We start from the raw sequence: 26,051 nt of genomic DNA on the forward strand, positions 1-26,051 counted from the left end.
ATTGTGGCTCATTGATTTTTGTTGTTGTCACTTAAAGCATGCAGAAACCATGCTCCATACTTTCGAACCTTTCCCATCAAGTGAAGATGCTTCTCTATAGCAGTGTGGGAGCATTCCATTTTCTCTGTTAGTTCCCTTGTCGTTTGATGAGAATTTTCGTGCAAAAGTTGGTTTAATCGCCCCTCATTGAACTCAATTGGACGGCCAGAACGAGGTGCGTCTTTGAGGTCAAAATTTCCATTTTTGAACTTGGCATACCAATCACAAGCGGTTCTTTCAGCTATGGCACTCTCTCCATACACAGCACAAGTGTCGCAAGCAGATTTTGCAGCCTTAGAACCTTGATTAAAAGCAAAAAGAAGGAGGTGCCGAAAATGCTCATTTTTCTTAACTTGACATTCCATTTTAATGATCTGAAAACAAACAAAAATTAACTAAAATTAACTAGAAAATAAACAAAATAGATTCCAAAATGATTCAAAAATTTTATAAGGATAAGAGCTAAATTAGCATCAATCTATCCTTGAAATTCATGTCCAATGGACATATTCGGTACACGACTATATTTCAGTTTATTTTGGTCGTAGCCTCAACAGTTTTCATTTCAATAATAAATGTGAAAAATAAACTATTGAACTAAAATATACGATGTTGAACTAAATTTTTTAATACATCCTCACATATTGCGGCTATATTTAATTTTTTTTCATTCATATAGTGGTGAGAATTTTCATCTATTCAATTAATTTTGAAAGACTTCTCAAAAGAGTCTGATAATATGTGACATACTGCCACTTTTCACAGCTCACTAGTCACTTGTCTTAGTCTCAATTTGATTCTGTTAATAATCTGTGCTCTTTGTGTGACACAATTCATATTTAACAGACTAAATTACCCATAAAATGGAAAAGTTTATTAAGAGGAAACATAATCATGACGATTATGAATCTGAAAGTGAACATTCATCAAAAGCAACTAAGCGTAGTGATAATAATACGAAAGCTTGACCCAATTGTAAAAATTGCAATAGCTATTTAAAGTCTGGGTTTCATTGGGCTGGCAACGAGAATCAACCTCTTCCAGTGTGTGTTGTTTGTGGTGAAAAGATGTCTAACGAAGGTATGTTGCCAAGCAAGTTGAAAAGACCCTAACCCTAACCCTTTAGGTTCTTTTATCATTTTCTTTTCCACCAGACCAATCATTATTGGTATTCATCAGCTTTCTTTTACCATCCTCCATCTCAGTTCCTTTATATCCCTTCCCTCTCTTTCTCTCCCCCTCTACTTCTATCTCTTCTCAATCACCTTGTTTCTCTCATCATGCTCTTCATTCTTACACCAATTCATCTTAGTTGTTTTGTAATTGATTTCTCTTCTCTTCATCTTTATGGTCATGACACTCTGAATGAATGGGTGCACAATAATGTAATGAGGACTCTAGTCTTACAGGGTACAACACTACCTCACTAGCACTGGTTCTATAATGAAATGCACCCTGTACACTCTGTAAAGGGGTTGGCAAATGAACAGAAACAATGTAGGATCAAAGGAACCCTTTATTCTTGATGAAGGTATGACAACCTCTACTGCACTGGCACCACTATCAAATATTCCCAATATACTATCTTGAATGATTGGTCTTGAAAAAGAGCATCTAACTGAAGGAACATTATTAAAAAATGAGAGCTACAAGTGAGACATGCTCCTACAACCCATCTAAGAGAGGAATAATTCTAAATAAGAAATGATTTGAACTGTGATGACCTGTGTGACCTATGCTAGCATGAAAAGCAGATATAAAAATGAGAAGGAGCTAGAAGAGTAGGATTCATATGCACACGCACACACACACACACACACACATTTAAATTTGCATATTCATATACATAGGCGTAGGAGTGGCTGTGTGGTAAGTAGCTTGCTTACCAACCACATGGTTCTGGGTTCAGTCCCACTGCGTGGCACCTTAGGCAAGTTTCTTCTACTATAACCTCGGGCCAACCAAAGCTTTGTGAGTGGATTTGGTAGACAGAAACTGAAAGAAGCCTGTCGTATATATGTATATATATATATGTATGTGTGTGTATATGTTTGTTTGTCTGTGTTTGTCCCCCCAACATCGCTTGACAACCGATACTGGTGTGTTTACGTGCCCGTAAATTAGCGGTTTGGCAAAAGAGACCGATAGAATAAGTACTAGGCTTCCAAGGAATAAGTCCTAGGGTCGATTTGCTCGACTAAAGGCGGTGCTCCAGCATGGCTGCAGTCAAATGACTGAAACAAGTAAAAGAGTATACAAAATAATATTTGTTTAAAAATATTTGCTATAAAATAAAATAATATTGTCTCTCTTTTTTTGCTAAACAGAATTGGTTTGAGATCATTACAACAATGTCGAGCTGAAATCCTCTTTAATGAAAATTTAGTAAGCTTTTTATTTTATCTGAAGTACATATTTTCTCATTTAATTTTAAAAACATGCTCAGTGAAATATGTTCCATATATATATAACATTAAAAATTTTAATTTATATTGCAAATTGTTTCACTAAAATATTCAACAAAATAACGTTTACTTTAAAACAGGTGATTATGACTTTACAATATGCAGTATTTTTTGTACATACATGAGAAGGATGTTGAGACAGAAATAAGCTTATTATGCAATACAAATATATAGAGTGTGAATGACAAAGAGAATTGAAATACAAAGCTCAAGAGGCAGAGAAGAGAGAAGGAGTGAAGAAGAAGGTGATAAAGTGTGGTTTAGGTGAAACATACATACAAACACATTACATGTATGTGTGTGTGTGCGTGTGCGTGTGTGTGTGTGTGTGTGTGTGTGTGTGTGTGTGTGTGTGTGTGTAGAGTGTCCAAAACATGTATACACACTTTAATTGCAGGGAGTGGCTGTGTAGTAAGTAGCTTGCTTACCAACCACTTGGCTCTGGGTTCAGTCCCAATGCGTGGCACCTTGGGCAAGTGTCTTCTACTATAGCCTCGGGTGGATTTGGTAGATGGAAACTGAAGGAAGCCCGTCGTATATATGTATATATATATATATGTATATGTATGTATGTGTGTGTGTGTGTATATGTTTGTGTGTCTGTGTTTGTCCCCCCAACATCGCTTGACAACCGATGCTGGTGTGTTTACGTCCCCGTAACTTAGCGGTTCGGCAAAAGAGACCGATAGAATAAGTACAAGGCTTACAAAGAATAAGTCCTGGGGTCGATTTGTTCGACTAAAGGCGGTGCTCCAGCATGGCCACAGTCAAATGACTGAAACAAGTAAATGAGTAAATGAGAATAAATGAGATATCTCACCTAATTTTAATTTCTTTTTAGTTTTAGCCCAGGGCTGGCCAACCTGAGGCCTGCTTCTATCTTGGGGCCCACTTGATACTTTCTTGAGGTGTTGTGTTTAATTTCAAAATAAAATTGTTTGTGTAAAACATTTGTTTCAAAATAAATTTAAAATTTATAAGTGGCAATAAAGCAATAGCCTACAATTTTATAATCTTAAACGAACAAAAAGTATGAAAACTTATTGATTCTGTGATTTAATTATTTGACCTATTACTGCATAAAGTATACAAGTGACTCTCAAAAAACTTTCTGTGATTAAAGTGGCCTGCAATGAAATTCAAGTTGGTCAGGCCTGATTTAGACCATTCGAAATAATGAAAGGAGACAGACTAAGCTTAGGTCAAAGGGAATTTATTTGTAAATGCAGTCAATGTGCAAAGACAGTTTAGGAGAGAGTTTCAAACAGATCCATGCCAATTATAGATGACTTTGAAGTGGATAGAACAGTTCAGAATGTTCAAAAGAAACATTATGGTAGACTGCAGACATTGACAATCTCTACAAAGTAAGAAAGGGGACTAGAAATATATCACCAGAGTTTAAGAAAATCAGAGTTGTGAAATAGGAATTTCAAAATGAAACATCCATCGCATTTTGAAGCTGTCATTGGAAAAGTTACATTCCAAGTATAGTCCTTGCTCTTGTCATAAGGTGTAATTAACTGTTGTCACAATAGACATAGGATAAAGGATATGAGATGCTGCAGTTGAGTTGGGTTCAAGCTGCATATAATGAATGCACAACACTCATGAACAATTATTTCACCATACAAATATTCTCCAGGTTGCTCATGAATTAAAAATGCTACAAACAATGTTTACACACTGGAAAGACAATTCTGTAGATCATACAAATAGTTAATCAAGAAGGTTCTGTAATTAAGCTGTCAAGACTGGAGAAAATATACACACTGGGTTCATGTTAGCAAACTAAAGATGTTATCTAGTTTGGGTAAAGAGTCATGAGAACAACTGTTGAAAAGCAGTAAAATGAGAATGTGGTTAGCTTAGCTGTGAGCAGCCACTAACTGAAGATTGGTGCTCAAAACATACCTATTTATAAGCTTTGTAAAGGAACGTTCTAGCAACTTCTAGAAAGATGCATCACATGATGTCTCTATACTGATTGGTTCATAATTCTGCTAATAACATGAAAAAGTTGTTGCTAAGCTCTGATTTTAACTTGGCAATTTGTCAATTCAGTTTTGAATCTTGCTACACTCTCAACGAAGATGATCTCAACCAAAAAAAGAAGTTTTATGAATGATATTTGGCAAGATGTGAAGAAGATATACACTTTCCAACAAAAATTGTTTGGAGTGAAGAGGCTACATTTACATTAAATGGCTCAATTAACCACCACAATTGCACTTACTGGGAACTTGAGAATCCACATTTTATGGAGTAACATTATGATAATTTACCAAGCATTATAGAATGGTGCAGCTTATCAGCAGAAAGATCAAGTGGACCATTCTTTTTACACAACACTGTGATTAGTCCCATTTATTTGAACTTTCTGTAACAATCTCTCATACCAAACATTCAAAAGAACTTTGAAGATGTGAATTTATTTCCTATAAAGTGGGTTACACAACCATAGATCTACCTTACACACCTTTACATAGCAATGTAAGAGCCCACCAAACAGGTGAACTGGATAAAGAAGTTCAGTAGAAGAACCTCTGTGTCTACCAGACCTCACACCACAAGACTTGCTTTAATGAGGTTACTCAAAAGATGAAGTTTACAGTACAGCCATTGAATGAGAATGTACATATACCAAACAAAATATTTCTAGATGCTTTCATTACCATAGCATTTTAAATTAATACCACTTCATGGTTTTTGCATACTGCATTAATTGATTATTTACATTTTTATACACTATTTCTTTTTATTTCATTATTAATTTATAATTAGCTTTTATTTATTCACATATTAATTAAGCAAATATTGGTACCTCAAGTATTTCGAACTTAGCATATGTAAAACAATACTGATACATTATTCTGATTAATGAAAACCATGAACAACCATTTACTGTATCTGTATACAATATAGCAACTTTATTTTTATATACGTTTGACCTAGGTGCCTTATGATAAGACTTCCCCTGCGCCATTATAAACTGGTCTGCTTAGTGGAGAAACCACCATCCCTATAGTAGTTTGTCACTAAACCCTAAGAAATTGTATAACTATATCATCCATGTTTACTGTCTATACTGTTTACCCCTTTCCCTACAAAGAAAATGCCAGTGCCCTCTTAAGCTTTGAATCACTAGGTCTGATAAGATGGTCCATAAATCAGAAACAAAAATACAAATAGAATCAGTGACAGTTAAAAATCTGCTTAGAATTATTTACTACCCTATATGGTCTGGCTAAGTCAAAATGGTTTTTTGCATTCTTCTTTCCTACTTGGAGAGTTAAAATGTAGTTATAAAAATATGTCCTTCTGTTTAAATGTAATTTCATTAAATTTCTATATCTTTGTGCAGTGAGGATTGCTCTGCATTTTATATTTGATTTAATGTTCACATTTCTTAATTAAATGGAGTCACATGAAACGACCATACTGCATTAACTTTGGATATCCTTGTTGCTTATTTTGACTATATATATATGTAGATATATATATGTATGTATGTATATATACACATACATAAATATATATATCTACATATATAATTATATATAAAGGGCATTAACTGTGTATTAATGCCTCACACTATCGAGGGACTAAATAAGTCAAAAAACTACCTGCTTATTTTTGGTAGTTTTTTTACTTATTTAGTCCCTCGATAGCGTGAGGTATTAATACACAGTTAATGCCCTTTATATATAATTAAATATATCTATGAAGAAACAATGAATTCTTTCATTACGAAATTTTTCGTTATTTTTTCATTATGAGGTTTTTTTCACACTGACTACTTGATAAATTCTTATAAAAAATTTATCCTATATTATATCTACTCTGCCAAATCAGACTGGAGCCTGGTGTTGCCATCCGGTTTCACCAGTCCTCAGTCAAATCGTCCAACCCATGCTAGCATGGAAAGCGGACGTTAAACGATGATGATGATGATGATGATATATATATATATATATATATATATATATATATATATAATAAAGTAAAGTTGTGGAATACCGTACGAGTGGAAATATATATGAAAGAAGGTTTGAAAATGCACTTATTTTTTTAAATATTTATTTACTTAACCGGTTTCACTTTTTTAAAGTTGAGGAGGAACTGACCTGGCTTTTTTCTCTTGTGTATATTGAGGGAATGTTTTACTGTCTTAAGAGACAGTATGACTGGCTAGCTGGGGTGGGAGGGAAGAAGAGTTAAAGAAGATTTTTTTATTTTTGGTTGGTCTGTGACAGTCTGTCATGGTTCACTGGTTTTTGGGACTGGTTTTGTGCATATCTCTATGTGTGTGTGTATATATGTGTGATTGTGTCCGTGTGTGTGTGTGTGTGTGTGTGTGTGTGTGTGCCGTTTTTATTGGTCCCAGAGTTTATTGTGGAATGTGTATATGAGTGTGTGTTTGAGTGTTTTTTGTGTCGGTGGGGATGTTAGGTGTGTGTACGTTAGGGTGTGCGTATATCTCTTTGTCTGAGTATGTATGTGTTGTTTTGATCGTCCTTGTGGTGTGTGTGTAAGAGAGCAACCGTATGTATGTGTGAGGGTGTGTACGTATGTGTGTGTATGTATGTGTGTGCACGTTTGTGTGGGTGTGTATGTGTGTATTTAATATTTGTTAGAGTGTTGTGTGTGCGCATGTGTGTGTATGTGTATATGTGTTTGTTCATGTGTGTGCGTGAGTACGTTTGTGAGTGCGTGTGTTTGTGTGTTTTTGTGTCGGTGGGGATGTTAGGTGTGTGTACGTGAGAGTGTGCGTATATCTATTTTTCTGAGTATGTATGTGTTGTTTTAATCGTCCTTGTGGTGTGTGTGTGAGAGAGAGAGCAACCGTATGTATGTGTGAGGGTGTGTACATATGTGTGCGTCTGTGTGTGTATGTATGTGTGCATCTGTGTGTGTGCGTGGGAGTGTTTTGTGTGAGTGTGGGAGTGTGTGTGTACGTGAGTGTGTGTGTGTCTCTCTCTGTCTGAATGAGTGTGTTGTTTTAAATACCCTTGTGGTGTGTGTGTGTGTGTAAGCAACCGTATGTGTGTGTGATGGTTCATATGTATGTGTATGTCTGTATGTGTACGTATGTCTATTTGTGTTGTGTGTTGGTGGGGGTGTTATGTGTGTGTCTCTAAGTATGTTTGTGTTTGAGTTGTCATTGTGGTGCGTGTGTGTGTGAGGGAGCAACTGTATGTGTGTGCATGAGGGTGCATGTGTGTGTGAGCATGTATGTGTGTGTTGTATTTATTAGGTGTCCTTGTACGTTGGGTTTATCCAGGTGATGTGTTTGTGTGTGCATGTGTGTTCCGTGTATGTTGGTACTGGGTATGTGTTTGTATGTGTGTGTATGTGTGTATGGTTTGTGTAGTTTCCTGGTGTATATGTGTACATGTGTGTGTGTGCGCTGTAATTATGAGTGATTAGTTTTGTTTGTATTGTTAGTACAATATGTGTGTGTATACGTGTGGGTGTGTTTGTGTGAGTGCGTCTATGTGGCTTGTATTTGTCGGGGAGGTGTGTCATTGTGTGTGCATGCTTCTGTGCATATGTGCTTGTGAGTGTTTGTTGTGATTGTGTGTGTGTGTATATATGCGTGTAAGTGTGTTCGTGTCGGAGGTTTGCATTGTATTGGTGTGTGTGTGATTTTGCGTATCTGTGTGTCTTTGTTTTGGGCGTGCACCTGGGGAGGGGGCTTATATATATATATATATATATATATATATATATATATATATATATATATATATATATATATATATATATATATATATTGTTATTTTTGTTATTTTTTGTATATTCTCCCATATATATATATATATATATGTAGATATATATATGTATGTGTGTGTATATACATATATATATATATATATGTATATATATACATATATATATATATATATGTATATATATATATATATATATATATATATATATATATATATATATATATATATATATATATATATATATATATATATATATATATATATATGGGAGAATATACGAAAAAACAACAACAGACGAGGACAGGTGGTGTAAATAACAAAAGGATGTATTAGTATGATGTGTCTGGAGGGAAACACGTTGGCGCTGTACTCTGAGATGGATTAGGCAGACCAACTAGACATGGCGAAGATTGAGCAGTACCTAAAGGAATCCTTTATAGAAGGATCATATGCTGCATTCACTAATCTGGGTTCAGTCAGGAGAACAGGTAGATGTGTATGCAACAGAGGTTCAGAGATTGGCCATGCTATCTGGTTTTATTGGAGAGAGGTATGAAAAGGTGGCACAGGCTTCCCTTGCAACATATCAGTGCAACTACCACAACTATCAGGCAGCAAGAAAATGATGATGAACGAGCTCATCACTCAAGTCTGTATGTTGACACAAAACATCAGGCAGAATGTAGTGGTGATGGCAGTTGCAGAAACCCACACCATTATGCAGCAATCAGTAAAGAATGAGGAGAGAAAAACTGCTGTGGAACAAGAGTGACCGTTTATGGGCCAGTGTTTCAAGAACCAGGGACCGCACAAGGTGAGGGACTGTGCAGACATGAAGCCCACGTTTGTTTGCTAAAATATTAATAGTTCTTACTCTCTGGACAAAATGCCCTCAAGCAACCTTAGGTCAAGCACTTAACCTAATGCATGATGTTAGTCACTAGCTTGGCCTTGGTGTTCCATTAGATGGCAGAATTTCTTAGACTGCATAGCTGGACAGAAAGCTGGTGGCGTCTAAATGTCTGGGGGCTGGAGGAAGCAAAGCCAGTGAGTGTGTATATTAACCAGATCATGAATGGATGTGGATGTGGGTGTGTTATGCATCTGGTATATACACACTCACTCACACACCAACTTTGCTTCTACCAATCCCAAGACACTTAGATGCCACCAGCTTCTTGTCCAGCTATGCTGTCCAAGGATTTCCCCTGTCTGATGGAACTGCTGCTGCTGAATCAGTGATCTTACACTGACAACACCATGTGACCTGCCTTGACCAATGGCAGCCCATTTTCCAGCAGCCATCTTGAACTTCTTGTACCCCTCCATTCAATAATCTGAGCCTGAATGAGAAGGGTTTCTGTATGAAACCATATATCATATATCATAACAGGTACATATCATAACAAACTAAAAATATTCAATAAGAAAGAAACACGAAAAAACTGAGAAGCATATAGAAAACGCAGACGGTAAAAAACGGAAAACAAAAACAACAAAACTAAAATGCCTGAAGAATATCCTTGAGATATTTCTCAACATATGAAACTATTAGTAGCACTTAAAGACATGTATTGTGTCCTTTAGATAAATTATATATATATAAACCAATATGTATATAAGTTAATATGAACAAGAATGGAGACAATCACATTTTTAATTGATAATTACACCATACATTACCAACAAATGTTTCTATTGTGCCAGCACATTTAGATATAGAAAAAAGGTACAAAATATCAGTCAAACAAATATATCTGAAGATTTATGCTAACACAATGTTATCAAGGTAACCCAAAACAGGTTAAGTTCAAAGTGAACTGAAATGTCTATAATACATGAATGCATACAAAAAGCATATCAGGAAGAAATATAATATGCTAGGAAAAACCAGTTTAGTATTTGAATTTATGATGATGTCAGTAGATAACAAGAAAGTAGAAAATAAACTTGGAAATTCTATATCATGACATTCAGTTATTTTTCTATTGATATATGCTCAAAAAATTAGAAAAATTATGCTTATTAGATTATAGGAAAAACAATTATAATTAAAATGTTATTTACTATTGAAATATTCAAATGCTCTGCTATATTTATGGGAACATTTCAACATAAGACTGGTTCTACAATATAATAATATATACATATACACAGAGGAATGGCAAGGAGCCAAACCCTTCTGCCATATATATGACCTTCCAGTAGTAACCTTCTCCAGGGAGGGGTTGGCCACAGTCTCCTCCAGCTTCACATTGTTGTCTGAACTGAACCTAAGGCACTGTTCAAAGATGTGGGAGTGAATTCCAGTATGCAGATACAGGCAGAACAGCTGCTGTGTCCTTTCCATGACTTCATAGTCCCCATGGATTGAAAAATGATGAACAGGCTTAAATGATTTTCAACCTTTATTGGGGTCATCAGAGATGTCTATATCACTTGACTAATTCCAGAAAAACAAGTAACCAATCCATTTATATTGTTACGAACGCCCGCACGCGAAGCACCTCCTTAACGAAGAGAGAACTCGCGCGCGCGCGAACGTTCACGCTCAGTGAGTCAGTATGTTCGCCACGGGCCACCAATAAGCCCCGGCCGGAGCACGTAGCGAAGAACAACACAGGCAAAAGGAGGGGAGGAAGAAACAACACGGAGACCATACGTTGGATAGCGGAAACTAACCCTTTCTTTTTACATCAAACATCAGAATAAAACATTACATCACAATTCAATAGCATATAATGGCGCATGCAACATAATCAAGGGTCTGCAATCGTTACATAAACAAGAATTCGTACATCGAATCCTTTAAAAGTTCTTTCTTTTCTTTCTTTTCTTTTCAGTTACACCACATGTAAAAGTTCTTTCTTTTCTTTCTCTTTTAAGTTAACATCACAGTTAACAGTTCTTTTTCTTTATACATCGTAACGACAAATACATTTTCTTGGAAGAATATTTAGACAAACCTTTGCTGTAATAACTTCCTTTCTTTCACAAACATTGTACGGTCCAAGAAGTAAACAACTGACTACTGCTATCTCTTTTGGCTGCCAGAATCCCATCTCTCTGTCCCTCTCTCTCTGAGACTCTATGCATTTCTGCTGACTATAGGCGCTCACTCTCTGTCAGACTTATCACTGTTCATCTTCACTTCATCCAACTCGACTGCTACCAACTCCTTGGGCAAACTGCTGTCCCCAACTCCATACGCCAACTCGACTGCTGCCAAATCCTCCGGCCAACTGCGCCGCTTCAATCCCTGTTCTCGTATTTATCACAAAATACCATAGCTCAATTGTGCTACCTTACCCCCTCCCAAAGCTGGGTCAGTTCAGTACGATTCCTATCCTGCTTTTCTGAACTTTCGCTGACCGGAAAGGGGCAGCGATCACTCCTACGCTAAAAATAGCTGTGGTTGCTTACAAGACAAAGGAAATGCCATTGTCCCCAACAACCAGAATACAGTTTCAAAACCCAGCTCAGGAGATAGGGATATAACACTAATTTGTATTTTCGGTGGTCGCATCAATATATTCCATGTGATGATGCTGAACATTGTGTTTTGTATCATTTGTAGAATGATTATTTATTCCATAGTGGAGGCGCAATGGCCCAGTGGTTAGGGCAGCGAACTCGCGGTCATAGGATCGTGGTTTCGATTCCCAGACTGGGTGTTGTGAGTGTTTATTGAGCGAAAACACCTAAAGCTCCACGTGGCTCCGGCAGGGGATGGTGGCGAACCCTGCTGTACCCTTTCACCACAACTTTCTCTCATTCTTACTTCCTGTTTCTGTTGTGCCTGTAATTCAAAGGGTCAGCCTTGTCACACTGTGTCACGCTGAATATCCCCGAGAACTACGTTAAGGGTACACGTGTCTGTGGGAGTGCTCAGCCACTTGCACGTTAATTTCACAAGCATGCTGTTCCGTTGATCGGATCAACTGGAACCCTCAACGTCGTAAGTAACTAAATATTGTTCCAAAATTTTGACATGGTTCATGTGATTACATTTTGAATTCTGAAATTCAAGGTCAAATATGAGTTCTAGTATTTTTTGAGTGTATGTTTAAAGTAACTGTTGTTAATGTAAATTATAAATTCAGTTTTGTGTAGGATCTGGAATGAAAACTTAAATGATGTTTTCTCTATACTAGGGTTTAAGTTATTTTTTGTGTACTAATTCTGACTTGTAGATATATAGAACGTTCAAGTGATGAGCATATGATATATGAATATGATAAACATATTGTAATGTTTTTCTATTACATTCTTTTTTATTCTGCAAAGATCTAGTGGTCATCATTGTTGTTGTTGTAGTCAACATCATTACCTCCAGTTTTATTATCAGTTACTAATTCTCTGATTGAATTTTAATACTCTTTACTTCTTTTACAATTACAATTTCTTCAAGCAGCTTCCTTAGATGAAAAGGAAGTAGTATATTCTAAAGAGCTCATCCATTCTAACCCTATACTATTTAGAAATAAAAATTTAATACAATTACAGAAGTAGTATTTTCTTATATTTATCTGGAATTTTGTTTTTCAGCATGTTATTCTGAGTCAAAGTGAAAGTGGCAGCATTTCTTTGATCAACAACAGCAATTTCCCTGTGTTTATTAAAGATTATTTGGACATGAAACAGCCATACTTCTCGCAAGAAGTTATTGAACAGCAAGGGGTTATTTTCAACCAAAGAGAACCAACTAAAGTAAGACTAAACTACTTTGTCATATAGCACATTAATACCACCATACAACGCCTTTACTGCCATATTACTACCATACACTAACTTTAAAGCAGATCAATACAGCCATAATATATCCCAACATTACTATGAAATATACCAGAATTTCTTACTAGCCAATAACTCAAGCAAAATACCATTAATATGATCCCTTTTATTACCATAGTATATACAAAAAAAATATCTATTAAAGGAAAAAAAAAACAAGTTACTATCACATTTTGCATCAATGCTATTACACATGGTATTATTAATATATATACTAACAACATATATATACATATATATATATATATATATACATTTTCGAGCGAGATCGTTGCCAGTATCGCCTGACTGGCTTTCGTGCAGGTGACACGTAAAAGCACCTACTACACTCTCTGAGTGGTTGGCGTTAGGAAGGGCATCCAGCTGTAGAAACTCTGCCAAATTTAGATTGGAGCCTGGTGTTGCCATCCGGTTTCACCAGACCTCAGTCAAGTCGTCCAACCCATGCTAGCATGGAAAGCAGACGTTAAACGATGATATATATATATACTGCCATATAACAAATGACCAGTAGCCCAGGAATGAAATTTGCTTAGTGGGTGCAAACTCAGGTCCAAAATTTTTTACAACAAAGTGGATTTTTTTGTATTATTAATATTAAAAGAAATGCAGGTATAATCCTTTCTACTTTAGGCACAAGGCTTGAAATTTGCCTGGTGGTGGTACTTTACTGGTACTTAATTTATTGACCCCTAAAGGATGAATGGCAAAGTCGGCCTCAGTGGAATTTGAACTCAGAACGCAGAGGAGGACAAAATGTTGCTAAGCATTCTGCCAGCTCACCACCTTAAATGCAGATATAATAATAATTTTTATTATTATGAGGGTTGGCTGTAAAGGTCATAGGCTGAGCAAGACACGCCCATAGAATGGGACCAAATGAAGTTCATTTTTTAACATAGTTCCTCTTACTGTCCACACACTTCCATAAGTGTTGCATAGCTTGGATCACATTGGTAAAGAAGCTATCCTGTTAGTAAAAAAAGTCATCATCACTGTGATACTTGTGCCCAGCCAAGCGTTTTATCATGTTGGGAAATAGACAATAGTCAGATGGAACCAAATCACTAAATAGGGAGGGTGATCAACCAGTTCAAAGCCAGTCATGCACAGCAGCCATTGAAACCAAGGACTTGTGTACTGAAGCATTGTCCTAATGAAACAAGACCCCTTTCATCAGATTTTCAGGACATTTGGTCTTGATAGCCTTTCATAACTGCCTTAGCAAGCTGGCATAGAACTCTCCATTGATGGTGTGATCATTCTGAAGATAATCAATAAACACAATGCCTTTTTCATTCTAAAAAAACTGAGGCCATCATCTTCCTTGCAGGTGAAACGACCCTGCCTTCTTCGGTGTAGACAAAGAGGAATGTTTCTACAGCATGGCTTGCCTCTTTCTTTCTGTTCAAAGTGATGAAGTCAACACACATCCTAGTTTAGGAAACAGTCAAGGCAACTAGCTGTACCTGCCTGAAACAATGTCAGATATTCTCTTAATGTGATCAACCCGGTGCACTTTTGATCAGGTGTCAGAAGACGTGGCACCCATCGAGCATGAACCTTCATCATGCCAAGTTCATTGTGCATAATATTCTCAGCTCTCTCACAGGATATGCTAATAACCTTGGCTATTTGATCTATAGACAATTGCTTGTCATCCATCAACATGTGGTGAGCATGTTTTCTGCAGTGGTGGCAGTTGTGGCAGTCGTGGAATGACCAGATATTGGATCATCTTCAAGACTCTCTCTTCCCTTCCTAAATTAAGCTGCTCACTTTAAAACTGGAACATTATCCCGTAATGTAGCAACCATGTCAGCATGAACATCCTTGGGGACTAAAGCCTTTTTCTGAAGGTACATGATAACACCATGATGCTAAATTTTATCTATTTTCCAGAAAAGTTGCTACTAGTTACATTTGAAGTCTTCTTTGAACAGTCAAATGTCAGTTTTCCTGAAAGGAAACAATGCAGTTATTAATATGTAGAGTTGAAATGAATGCATGCAAGATTTCTAGCATTACTCCTTCATAGTCAGCCTATGAATGCTTCAACCCACCCATGTACTTATTGGTCGAGCTGATTCATTTTTGAAATTGTTTAATTAAGAGAACCAAATTAGTTTCGTAACATGGCCAAGATGGGCTCTGTTTCAATGCATTTAAAATTTTTTTTTTAAATGTAGAAAAATTATTATTTACATGTCTCATCAATTAATTCAGTTCTTCGATCTTTCAGAGCATAGAAATCTGTTTTATTCAATTGTTGAAGTAAATATTTTTCAATTGACATAAAAGCCAACTCTGAAAGCCTTTTCTCTCCTATTGTATTTCTTTGGTAAGTTTTAGTTCTTTTCAATGTAGAAAAGATCCACTCTACAGAGGCAGTTGTAGACGGAATTGTCAAAATAAGGTTGCAAAGATTTAAGAGTTCTGGCATAGCTTCAGTTAGATCAAATGTAAATGTAATGCATTAAATTACTCACACTTTGCTTTTTGAAATCTTGCACAGAATACAAAACATTTAGTTCACTCTGTAAACATATTATGTCAAAAAGAACTACCATAAATGGTTTTTAAAGAATTTAAATCCACTGGAAATTGTTTGCAATTTTTGTCACTTGCTGAAATTGGAAAGTTCTAAGGATGAGTATCGCATTTTTAATTGGTCAACTATTGTGTCAATGATTTTGTTATAGAGAATGCTGTTGGGGATCAATAGATTTATTCCGAGATCTCTTAATTTTGATTGCTGCATTGATTCCATATTTTCCTCCTAACATATCATTAAATATTGAAAAACCATCAAATTTATTTTCAAGCACAGCTCTAGTTTTATCTATTTGCTCTTTACAATATAGTATGTCATGAGTTTTAGTTTGAAAGATGTTAGATAAGACATCAATGAAAGAAAATACGTCACTAAATACTTCTAATGAAAATAAGAAATCGGGAGCTTTTAAATTATGTAAGAATTTAAAGCAGAATTTATTGTGACCTGAGAAATTAGAAACTGCATCAATATGGCTTGCCAATTTTCCATAATATTTACTGATTAAATATAAGAGTTCTTTATAATTTCCATAATTATTAGATTTTTTGGACTCAAAATGACTCCAAAATGATAATTCCTGGCAACCGAGGAAAATAAATGCATCAATCTAATACCACAGAATGGATCAGTTTTGTTTAATCTCTTATGTTGTTGTATGCCCTGTTTTTTTTTTATATGCATGTAACTGTAAGTCTATGCAAATATTCCCAAATGTTTTAAGATCTATCAAAAATTTTATATGTCTTTCAAAACATTCATGTTTTAGCATAGCCGAATGTAGATTATCTAAATCATAATAACCATGATCACTCCAAACAGTTTTTTCTAAACTAAATAACAAGCATGACCAGCAGAATAACTTATTTAGTTTAGCACTTCCAGATAACCATTTTTTCTTTTCATATAGATTAGTCTGAAATTTTTTAATATATTTCTCGTTGGAACTTCACAAATTAGATAGTTTCGATGTTGGTCTGCCATCATTTATAATTAATTGTTTCCTTCCAAAATCTTTTTTTGAAAAACTATTTTTCAAAAGTTCTACAATGCATATTTCAGTCATTTGAACTAATATTTCAAAAGTTCAAAAGATTTTATAAAAGAATTATGCACACACACACGTGTGTGTGTGTGTGTGTGTGAATTGAAAGCCAATTTGAATAAAACAGTAAATAATCAATGAAGCAATGAAAAGGAGAAATTCCAACTTACATGGGACAAACAATCCAAAACAAGTCCAGCAATATAACAATGAGCAAGGGAAGGAAGGAGAGTGATCAAGAAGGAGGGCAGAAACAAAGATTGTTGCAGTAGAAGAGATACATGATTACCCGGGCAGAGCAAGGGGAAGAGAGAGTAAGAGACAGCAAGAGCAGGAGAGGGATGGTAGCAAGTGCCAGGGTATACTTGCAAGGAATGGGAATCAGGGCACAGATGGGATGGTAGCAAGTGCCAGGGTATACTTGCAAGGAATGGGGATCAGGGCACAGATGGGATGGTAGAGTAAGGAAGAGGGAAATGAATTGTGGCAGGTGCTGGCAGGGTATCACCAAGGAGTCATGAGTTGGGAGTGGGAGAATGCAGTAACTGGAAAGAATCTGAGTATATAGAGGGGAAGGGGACAAGGGGGGGCAGCAATACTGTGAGAACTGAGTTGGGAAGTTGGGGTGGGGAATGCTGTGTCTGATGAGAATCTGGGTATATAGAGGGGAGGGGGAAGCAATGATACAGTGAGCAGGGTAGCAAGGACTGGATTGGGGAGTAGGAGATAATCATAGTGTATGAAGATGAAATGTGAGGAAGAGAAGAGAAACACTTTGGTAAGGGAAGGGGAATGTAGTTTGGTGTGTTGGGGTAAGGTGTGTGAAAGTGTTATTGTGGGACACAATACTTCTAGAACTCAGGTTTGCTAACACAGGTAGGTCTTCCCTAGAACCTCATATCACCAGACATCTTGGTTCAGTGCCATTTCTTCTGTGAGCCCCAGCATCCTGAGATCAGTCCTCATCACTTCATCCAATGTTTTCTTGGGTTTCCCGCTTCTACAGGTGTCATCCACTTTCAGTGACTGGCACTTCTTTATACAGCTGTATAGTTAAAAAATCAACATTTTGCAAAACGATTTAAAGTTAGTTACTTTCAATTTACTTCACAGATCTTTGATATTGAAGAGTTTCGATCAGAAATGGCTCTTCGAATTTATCACAGTCGGTTCAACAGAGAACAGTTAATGTTGTTTTGTCAAACTAATGTCCTTTTTACTGATGCTGAATACTTCATGGAATCTCCCAGCTGGATCATGGTGACAAATCTTCAAGCATTGGATTTAGTATTTGATAACCAAGGTAAATTGTCATATTTTACCTTTTGTAGATAAAATGACTTAATTGCAAAATTAATCAAGATCATCATAGCTTCACCTTTGTTTTTCATTACTTAACAAAATATTTTGGCTATTTGTCTGTATTTTTATAAATATCTTTCCTTTACACTTGCTCCCACCATGCTGAGTTTTCTCAGAATGTCAAGAATGGGCAAAGTAATTATGACAATGGAAAAGGAATGAGGATACTATGTTTGTTTTTCTAATTTGAATCAATTTCTAATTTTTCATTTCATTTGTACTGTTATATTCATACATTTATTGAAATTTGAAATAGTCATCCTACCTCTATAAATGCATTCTCAGGTTTACATTAGAATATGAATGGTAATTTTACAGCCATTTTGAAAAACCAGAAATGTGATAAAATCATGAAATATTTTATAGATTCCAAAGAGTAAACATAATATCAATCAATCAGCTATATATGACTTTTGATTGCTGACTTCAGCCTTTCTGTTATGAGGATAATAGTAACAGAACACCCCTGCCATATGACGAGTGGTATGTGATAGTCATTAAAATACTGTGACATTGAACAGTCGGGGTAGTAGGTCAAAGATAGTTGTGTCTTACTTGTCTAACTAACTATACTGCTATACCAAAGTAGACAATATATAAGTCTGACATTGGATTACAACAGTGGTGACAAGAAATTAACAAACTCGCGAGATTTAAGCAAATTCACAAGGAGTTACAAAACTCACAAAAGTTTTTTGTGCAAATTTTACGATATACAAAAGGCATGAAATTATGGAAGATTTGTTGTCCGGTTTGCTTGAGTTGCAAAAACAGCAACAATAACGGTGGGAACAACAGAAACAGCAACAACTGCAGGAACAACTACAGCAGGAACAGCAACAACAACAATTACAACTGCAAGAACAACAACAAAGGCGGTGAGCTGGCAGAAACGTTAGCACGCCGGGCGAAATGCTTAGCGGTATTTCGTCTGCCGCTACATTCTGAGTTCAAACTCCACCAAGGTCGACTTTGCCTTTCATCCTTTCGGGGTCGATTAAATAAGTACCAGTTACACACTGGGTCGATATAATCAACTTAATCTATTTGTCTGTCCTTGTTTGTCCCCTCTATGCTTAGCCCCTTGTGGGCAATAAAGAAATAAGAACAACAACAATTACTATTACAGCAACAACAACAACAACACTTACTATTACAACAACAAATGCTGTAATTAATGAATAGTAAGTCATTAAAAAATGCTGAAAAGATGTTTTTGTCAGATTATGTTGTAAACTCAATAATGGAATTTAAGTATGAACCAGACGAAAGAGTTACCTTCAAGGTATACTATAGAAGATACAAACACATCTTCAATAAAGAGTGCAAAGATTGAGGTGACAATATGAAAACACATCAAATCCTAAGAAAACTAGCAGCAAGAGAACATGAGCATTACAACAATTACATACTCCTGAAAAAACCTTCTGACATAAACTTTAGAAATACAATAGACATATTGTGTAAAATTTTTAGCAAGAAAAGCTCGTTGTTCAATGCATGCTGGAAATGTTTGAACTTAGGAAAGAACAATGAGGAGGACTACATCATGTATGCTGGTAGGGTTAACAGAGAATGTGAAAAGTTCAAACAGGCTGATTTAGTGTCAGATATGTTCAAGTACCTAATATTTACTCAGAGGCTAACTGTAGAAAAAGACGCAGAAGTAAGAACAAGAATTTTCGCTAAACTAGGACAAAACCAAGCTGTAACCTAACACTTGTTAGAAGAGTGTGAAAGAATAGTAAATTCAAGACACGACAGAGAAAATTGAACATAAATTAAGTTAAGGCAGCGAACTGGCAGAAACGTTAGCACGCCAGGCGAAATGCTTAGCGGTATTTTGTCTACCGTTACGCTCTGAGTTCAAATTCCGCCGAGGTCGACTTTGCCTTTCATCCTTTCAGGGTCAATTAAATAAGTACCAGTTACGCATTGGGGTCGATGTAATCAACTTAATCTCTTTGTCTGTCCTTGTTTGTCTCCTCTATGTTTAGCCCCTTGTGGGCAATAAAGAAATTAAAAAATTGAACATAAAGATTGCTCACAAGTGAAACAAGTATGTCAGGGTAGTCGGTCATAGATAGTCGTATCCTACTTGTCTAACTAACTATTTTACTATACCAGAGTGGACATTATAACAGTCCGACATTGGATTACAACAATTCTAATTTCAAATAACCTGAGGCCACAGTCTCAGAAGGATATCAGAACAGGATAACAGTGAAGTAGATTTTCTGATTAACTTCACAGGTATACAGTTTGAGAAACAAATAGCCTAATGCCCAATTAGAGGCAACAACACACTGAATTTCTGCTTCATAAACAATCTGTAAATCATCTCTAATGTAAGATGCCCATACATTTTTTTCTGACAATACCATTCTTAAATTAACAATGTATAACTCTGGAAAATGTGTTACATGGCTCCCGACTAAAGACATACAAACCTTGTCCAGCCTGATAATTCAGCCCAAAAGCTTAAAAGAAATCAGTCAAGGTAAATCGGCTTCTGGAGACAAAAAAATTTTAAAATAGTAAATAAAATTGAAGCTTTATGTTTTATGCATTAAGTATGTTTCATTCAGAAAAGTCAACAGTGTTTAAAGAAATATAATCCTAATAGATAGAAAAAATTTTCCTGAGAAAAAGAAAAAACAACTGAGAAAATAAAGAGAAAATAAAGTACTCCCAAGAATATAAGAGAACAATAAAGACTTCAGTTATAGAAAAAAGCATAACAACCAAGCCAAAACTAGCCTGTCACTTCATCAAAGGAACATCTTTTATGCACTACAAAATAGGATTATTATTTAAAGGAAGTGGATCACTCTTTGTAAGCCCTCACAGGGTGGATGAAATACTGAATGAATAACATTTTCACCTCTCTAGTACAAAAGCAGCTCAGTCAATAGAAGTTTTTATCACTACAACCTTTCATGGAGAAGATGCATCAGCAGTTACATAGGCAAAAAAGAAACTGTTGTAATAGCTTCCAAAGGAAATTTCAGTATAAATTCTTTTGCAGGCTGTAATGACTCCCCAATAACGCTCTTAAAACATGCAAAAATGTCCAACCAAACCACTTCAGTTACTTTGCCAAAATTTCTGGAAACTGGTAAAATCCCTACAAACTGTTCTATCCATATTGGGAGGAAATGAATCCAACACTAAAAATTACTTCACTGTGACCAAAGTCATGATTGTTTCTGGTTTAAAACAATTTAAGTTATATCAGGCAAGAAGCTACCTCACATAACTGCTGCAGCATTATGATGGGATGGTAAAGACATTAACTACTTAATCACTCAAATGCAGATATAGTATACCTGAACTTTGCAAAGACTTTTGACAAAGACAATCACTGGACCTTGATAGGGAATTGGAGCCAAACTTTGATCTGGAAACCTGATAGTTCCCAAAGTTTCATTTGTCCTCTTTCACAACAGAAGAAGTGTTACAGCTGTTTAATATTGTCCTTTGAAATATAAGTGATATACATGAGGTGGACACCTGCAAAAGAGATTTGGATAGACTGCTGTGTACATTGCAACAGGAGATAAAGATGAGGGTAGCAGTGGTGAACTCCCTCATTCGTAAAATACTTAACACAAAGTTGAAATAAATACCCTGACAGTGTCACACTTGAATGATTAAAACCAGTACATTTTAATATATTTGTAATAAATTATTTCCAAGTCTGTTCTTCATGTTTTTATATTTTCAATTTTCAGAGTACTCTTCATTAGAGGAGCAAATAGCCAACTTTGTTGCAGCTGGTACTCTACAGCAAATGAAGAACAAGAAGGTAATGGCATTCAAATTTTATCCAGAAAACTAGGTTTTGTTCTGATGCTATTTCTTTTTCTTTTACTCATTAAAGTTTAATAACACGTTTTCTTTGTAAATATCTGCACATTAACATCATTACCATTATTAGATAAATAATGTTATGGCTGGATTGAGATTTTTCATTAAAACTTTCATATCTGGATTTTAGATTTTTTTTAATTATTGGTTCAAAATGATTAACATTAGGAAGCTATCAAATCAACACCTTTCTTATTAGGCCTCTGGTTATTAACTGGAGGTGTCCATACTCATCTGAGTGCATGGGAACCAAAGACTGGTAGTATGGATTTCATACTCTGATATGTTCGTCATCATCATTGTTTGATGTGTTTTCTATGTTGGCATGGCTGGACAGCTTGACAGGAATTGGCAAGGCCAAGGCCACACTAGGTTTCATACTCTGGTTTGGCTTGGTTTCTATGGCTGGATGCCCTTCCTAATACCATTCACTCCACAGAGTGTACTGGGTGCTTTTTACATGGTACCAGTACCTACACCGGTGCTTTTTATATCGCACCTTAGTTCTAGGATATTGATTTGGTTGTGGTGGGCAAGTCATCTCGAGTACAGCAATGTGCTACATATCTCAGTCATCTGTCATCTCTTTCATAAGGTTCAGTGTTTTGTGATTGGTCAGCAAAACTTTGTCCTATGTCTTCCTGGGTTTCTCTTTTCCCCAACTTCCCTCCATTTTCAGTAACCAACATTTCTCTATAATATAGCAAGACGTTTCAAAATTAGTGAAAATATATTTGTTAGGGCATATAAGAATGGAAAACAAAGTTGGGAAGATGGTGTGATTACCAAACACATAGGAAAAATGCTATATTTGGTAAAAAGAAGAAAACGGGTATACAAGAGACACATGAATCAACTAAAAAAGATTCGTTGAGAGCAAATTCAAAAGAATGGGAAAATCAATGGAATGTTTATATACTTTTCAAATAGCAATACCACTACAAATAATTGAACCCAGACACACAAGCAAAAGAAAAAGAAAACGTACGGAGTTCCTGGAAGTGGATGCTAAACGAAAAAATTATTAGATTATTATTAACTGTCCTTATTCACATCATGTGACCAAACCAACAGTCTCCTCTCTTGCACACTGCATATAATCCCTCTTATGCCCAACTTTTCTCTCAATACATCAGTGCTCTGTTGCACATTCACACTGACATCACACACCCAGTGGAGCGTACTAGCTTCATTCCTCTCCACGTTCAGGACCCATATCTCACTATCATGCAACACTGCAGTTCACACACATGCATCATACAGTCTTTCCTTCACTCAAGGAGAGAGAGAGAGAGAGAGAGAGAGAGACCTTTGGTTACCAACAGAAGTAAAAGCTCTCTGAACTTTCTCCATCCTATTATTACTCTAGCAATTACACTTCCTGTGCAACCTCCTCCACCTCTTCTTTGTTATATAAAGTAAAACCAAGCTATTAACATCTTTTGAAGGTATACTGGCACCAACTAAGACTGCAAATGAGGGAAGGTGGTGGTGGTGGTGACAATGGTGAGGGCAATGATGATAGTGGTGATGATGAGGAGGGGAGACAGAGGTGAATTTTAGCAGGCTGGCAAAGTGGACATTGCAGCATGTGGGTCAATCCTGAGTGGGTCTGATTAAAACAATTAACAACTCTTGTTTTAACATATTCTAAAATAATAAACCAATCATGGCCTAATGAACAGTACAAATGGATGATGTAATAATGTTAGCTCAAAACTGTTAGCTTCGTATATTTAGTTTAATATATTTTTAGTTGATTACTGTTTATTCAAGTTGTTGTGGAGGCGCAATGGCCCAGTGGTTAGGGCAGTGGACTTGCAGTCATAGGATCACGGTTTCAATTCCCAGACCGGGCGTTGTGAGTGTTTATTGAGTGAAAACACCTAAAGCTCCACGAGGCTCTGACAGAGGATGGTGACGAACCCTGCTGTACTCTTTCACCACAACTTTCTCTCACTCTTACTTCCAGTTTCTGTTGTGCCTGTAATTCAAAGGGTCAGCCTTGTCACACTGTGTCACACTGAATATCCCCGAGAACTACGTTAAGGGTACATGTGTCTGTGGAATGCTCAGCCACCTGCACGTTAATTTCATGAGCAGGCTGTTCCGTTGATCAGATCAACTGGAACCCTCAACGTCGTAAGTGACGGAGTGCCATCATTCAAGTTGTTAGGTCTAACATTATTAATCAAACCTCCCAGTGTATCTAATGAAGATGATATTAGATACAAGTTAGCAACAGTAATACATGAGCAGCAGCAGCAACAACAACAGTGATATAAGTTTCATGTACAGCAAATAAACATTGTGACAATATCAATAACATGAGCTAGTCTGTTTTGCAAATGCAGAAGTACACACCAAACAATTGACATTTTCAAAAAGCAGAGGAATGTGAAATTTAACTGGCTACAAGCTTGAGCTGGCCATGTTCATGCAAGGATTATATTTTCAAAAGTTTGATTAATTTTTGTTTTTCTGTACCTTTTACTTGAATTTTAATGAATTTTCTGAACCATCACATCTTTAACTTTATGTTGCACATTGTATCAATTTTTGTAGCTCTATCTACTCTATATTTTTTGTTGTATTTTTATTTTACATTTTGTTGGGTAGATTATTATGTATTTATTTATTTATTTATTTGGGTAAAAAAAAAACTAAGTCCTTTGCGTTTCTTTTACTTCTAAGAGACTATTCCTCTTCAATCTTCAATATGGTACAATGTATGGCTCTTTTATTTCCAATGAATTCTTGAAGAGACTGTAACATATTGTTAATATAGCTCCTTGCAATAGATTATATTTTCAACAAGATGGTTATACAACAAACTCATTACTACACTATTCAGAGGTTTTCTTCATGTTTTACATTGTAAATTTGTGTAACATCAAATTTTACGCATTGGTCATTTTCTTAAGTTTGTTGTGCTAAAATATAGTCCTGGGATATTTTCTTTTACCAAATTTCATGGATATGGATTACAAATAAATACATCTGACTTTAAGTATAGATAATCCCAAGAGTACAAGTGCTTTAGCAGATTTCAAATATAAGACTCTAAAAAAATATTACGAGTTAGAAACATCAAAGTTATAATTGTAAATAGCCTACAAACTATACTGATATATATTTCATCTATGTTTACTGAGAATGTGTTAGATAACCACTAATTTTCATCGAAGATAGTTTTACTTTATAGTTTAGCCCCGCTTGTTCATTATAGTCCTCCAGCAATAACAGAGGAATTTAAGACAGTCTGCTCCTGGGAGCTTCACTATGCTGATGACCTTATTCTCGTAGCTAAATCACTTCCAGAACTAGAGAAGAAATTTCAGGTGAGGAAGCACAGTCTAGAATCAAAGAGCCTTAGAGTTAATCTAGCATAAATCAGTCTTAGTAAGTAGGAAAGCAAACAAATCACAAATCCCTTCAGGTAGATGGACCTGCTCGATCTGTAGAAAAGGTGTAAGTAGAAACTCTATAAAATGTACCTGGTGTAAGCTTTGGACACATAAGAGGTGCAACAATATCAAGTTTTTGTGAGTGGTAGGTGCACAGGTACAATTAACACTAAAAATGTACAGAAATTAGAATCCGCCAAATGCCCGGAGGAAAAACTGTAAGTAGTTAATAGCTTCCATTACCTAGTTGACCAAGTCAGTAGTGGAGGTAGATGCTCTGAGAGCATAGCTGTTAGAATAAGAATAGGCTGGGAAAGTTCAGTGAGCTCCTACATCTGTTCTCTCAGAGTGAAAGGCAGATTGTATGATACCTGTGTGTGAACAGCCATGCTACTCAGCAGTGAAACATACGTTGTGACTGCTGAGGACATGCATAGACAGAATGAAGTTAGTATGTTTTCCTGGATGTGTACAGTGTGCATGCATGACAGAGCGTAAGTGTCTTGAGGGGAAAGTTGGACATAAGAGGCATCAGATGTGGTGTGCAAGAGAGATGACTGTGCTGGTATGGTCATGTGATGTGTATGGACAAGGACAGTTGCATGAAAAAGTGCTGAACTTTAATGGTAGAGGGAACCTGTGGTAGAGGTAGACCCAGGAAGACATGGGATGAGATGGTGAAGCATCATCTTCGAACGTTGAGCCTCACGGAGGCAATGACAAGCAACCGAGACCTCTGGCGATATGCTATGCTTGAGAAGACCTGTCAAGCCAAGTGAA

At 36.2% G+C, this 26,051-nt stretch overlaps 1 protein-coding gene across 1 annotated transcript in view; it reads left to right on the plus strand.

The window, feature by feature from the left end:
- Window positions 1-26,051, plus strand: part of LOC106870245 (uncharacterized) — a 71,019-nt gene that overhangs the window by 36,116 nt on the left and 8,852 nt on the right. The window contains exons 5-8 of the mRNA XM_052966518.2: window positions 2,367-2,424; window positions 12,788-12,949; window positions 17,746-17,935; window positions 21,729-21,802. Of these exons, the coding sequence (XP_052822478.1) occupies window positions 2,367-2,424; window positions 12,788-12,949; window positions 17,746-17,935; window positions 21,729-21,802 (484 nt within the window). The remainder of the gene's footprint in view (window positions 1-2,366; window positions 2,425-12,787; window positions 12,950-17,745; window positions 17,936-21,728; window positions 21,803-26,051) is intronic.

The sequence above is a fragment of the Octopus bimaculoides genome, chromosome 3 (genome assembly GCF_046866305.1).
Source record: "Octopus bimaculoides isolate indiv1 chromosome 3, ASM4686630v1, whole genome shotgun sequence".
NCBI classification, from domain to species: domain Eukaryota; kingdom Metazoa; phylum Mollusca; class Cephalopoda; order Octopoda; family Octopodidae; genus Octopus; species Octopus bimaculoides.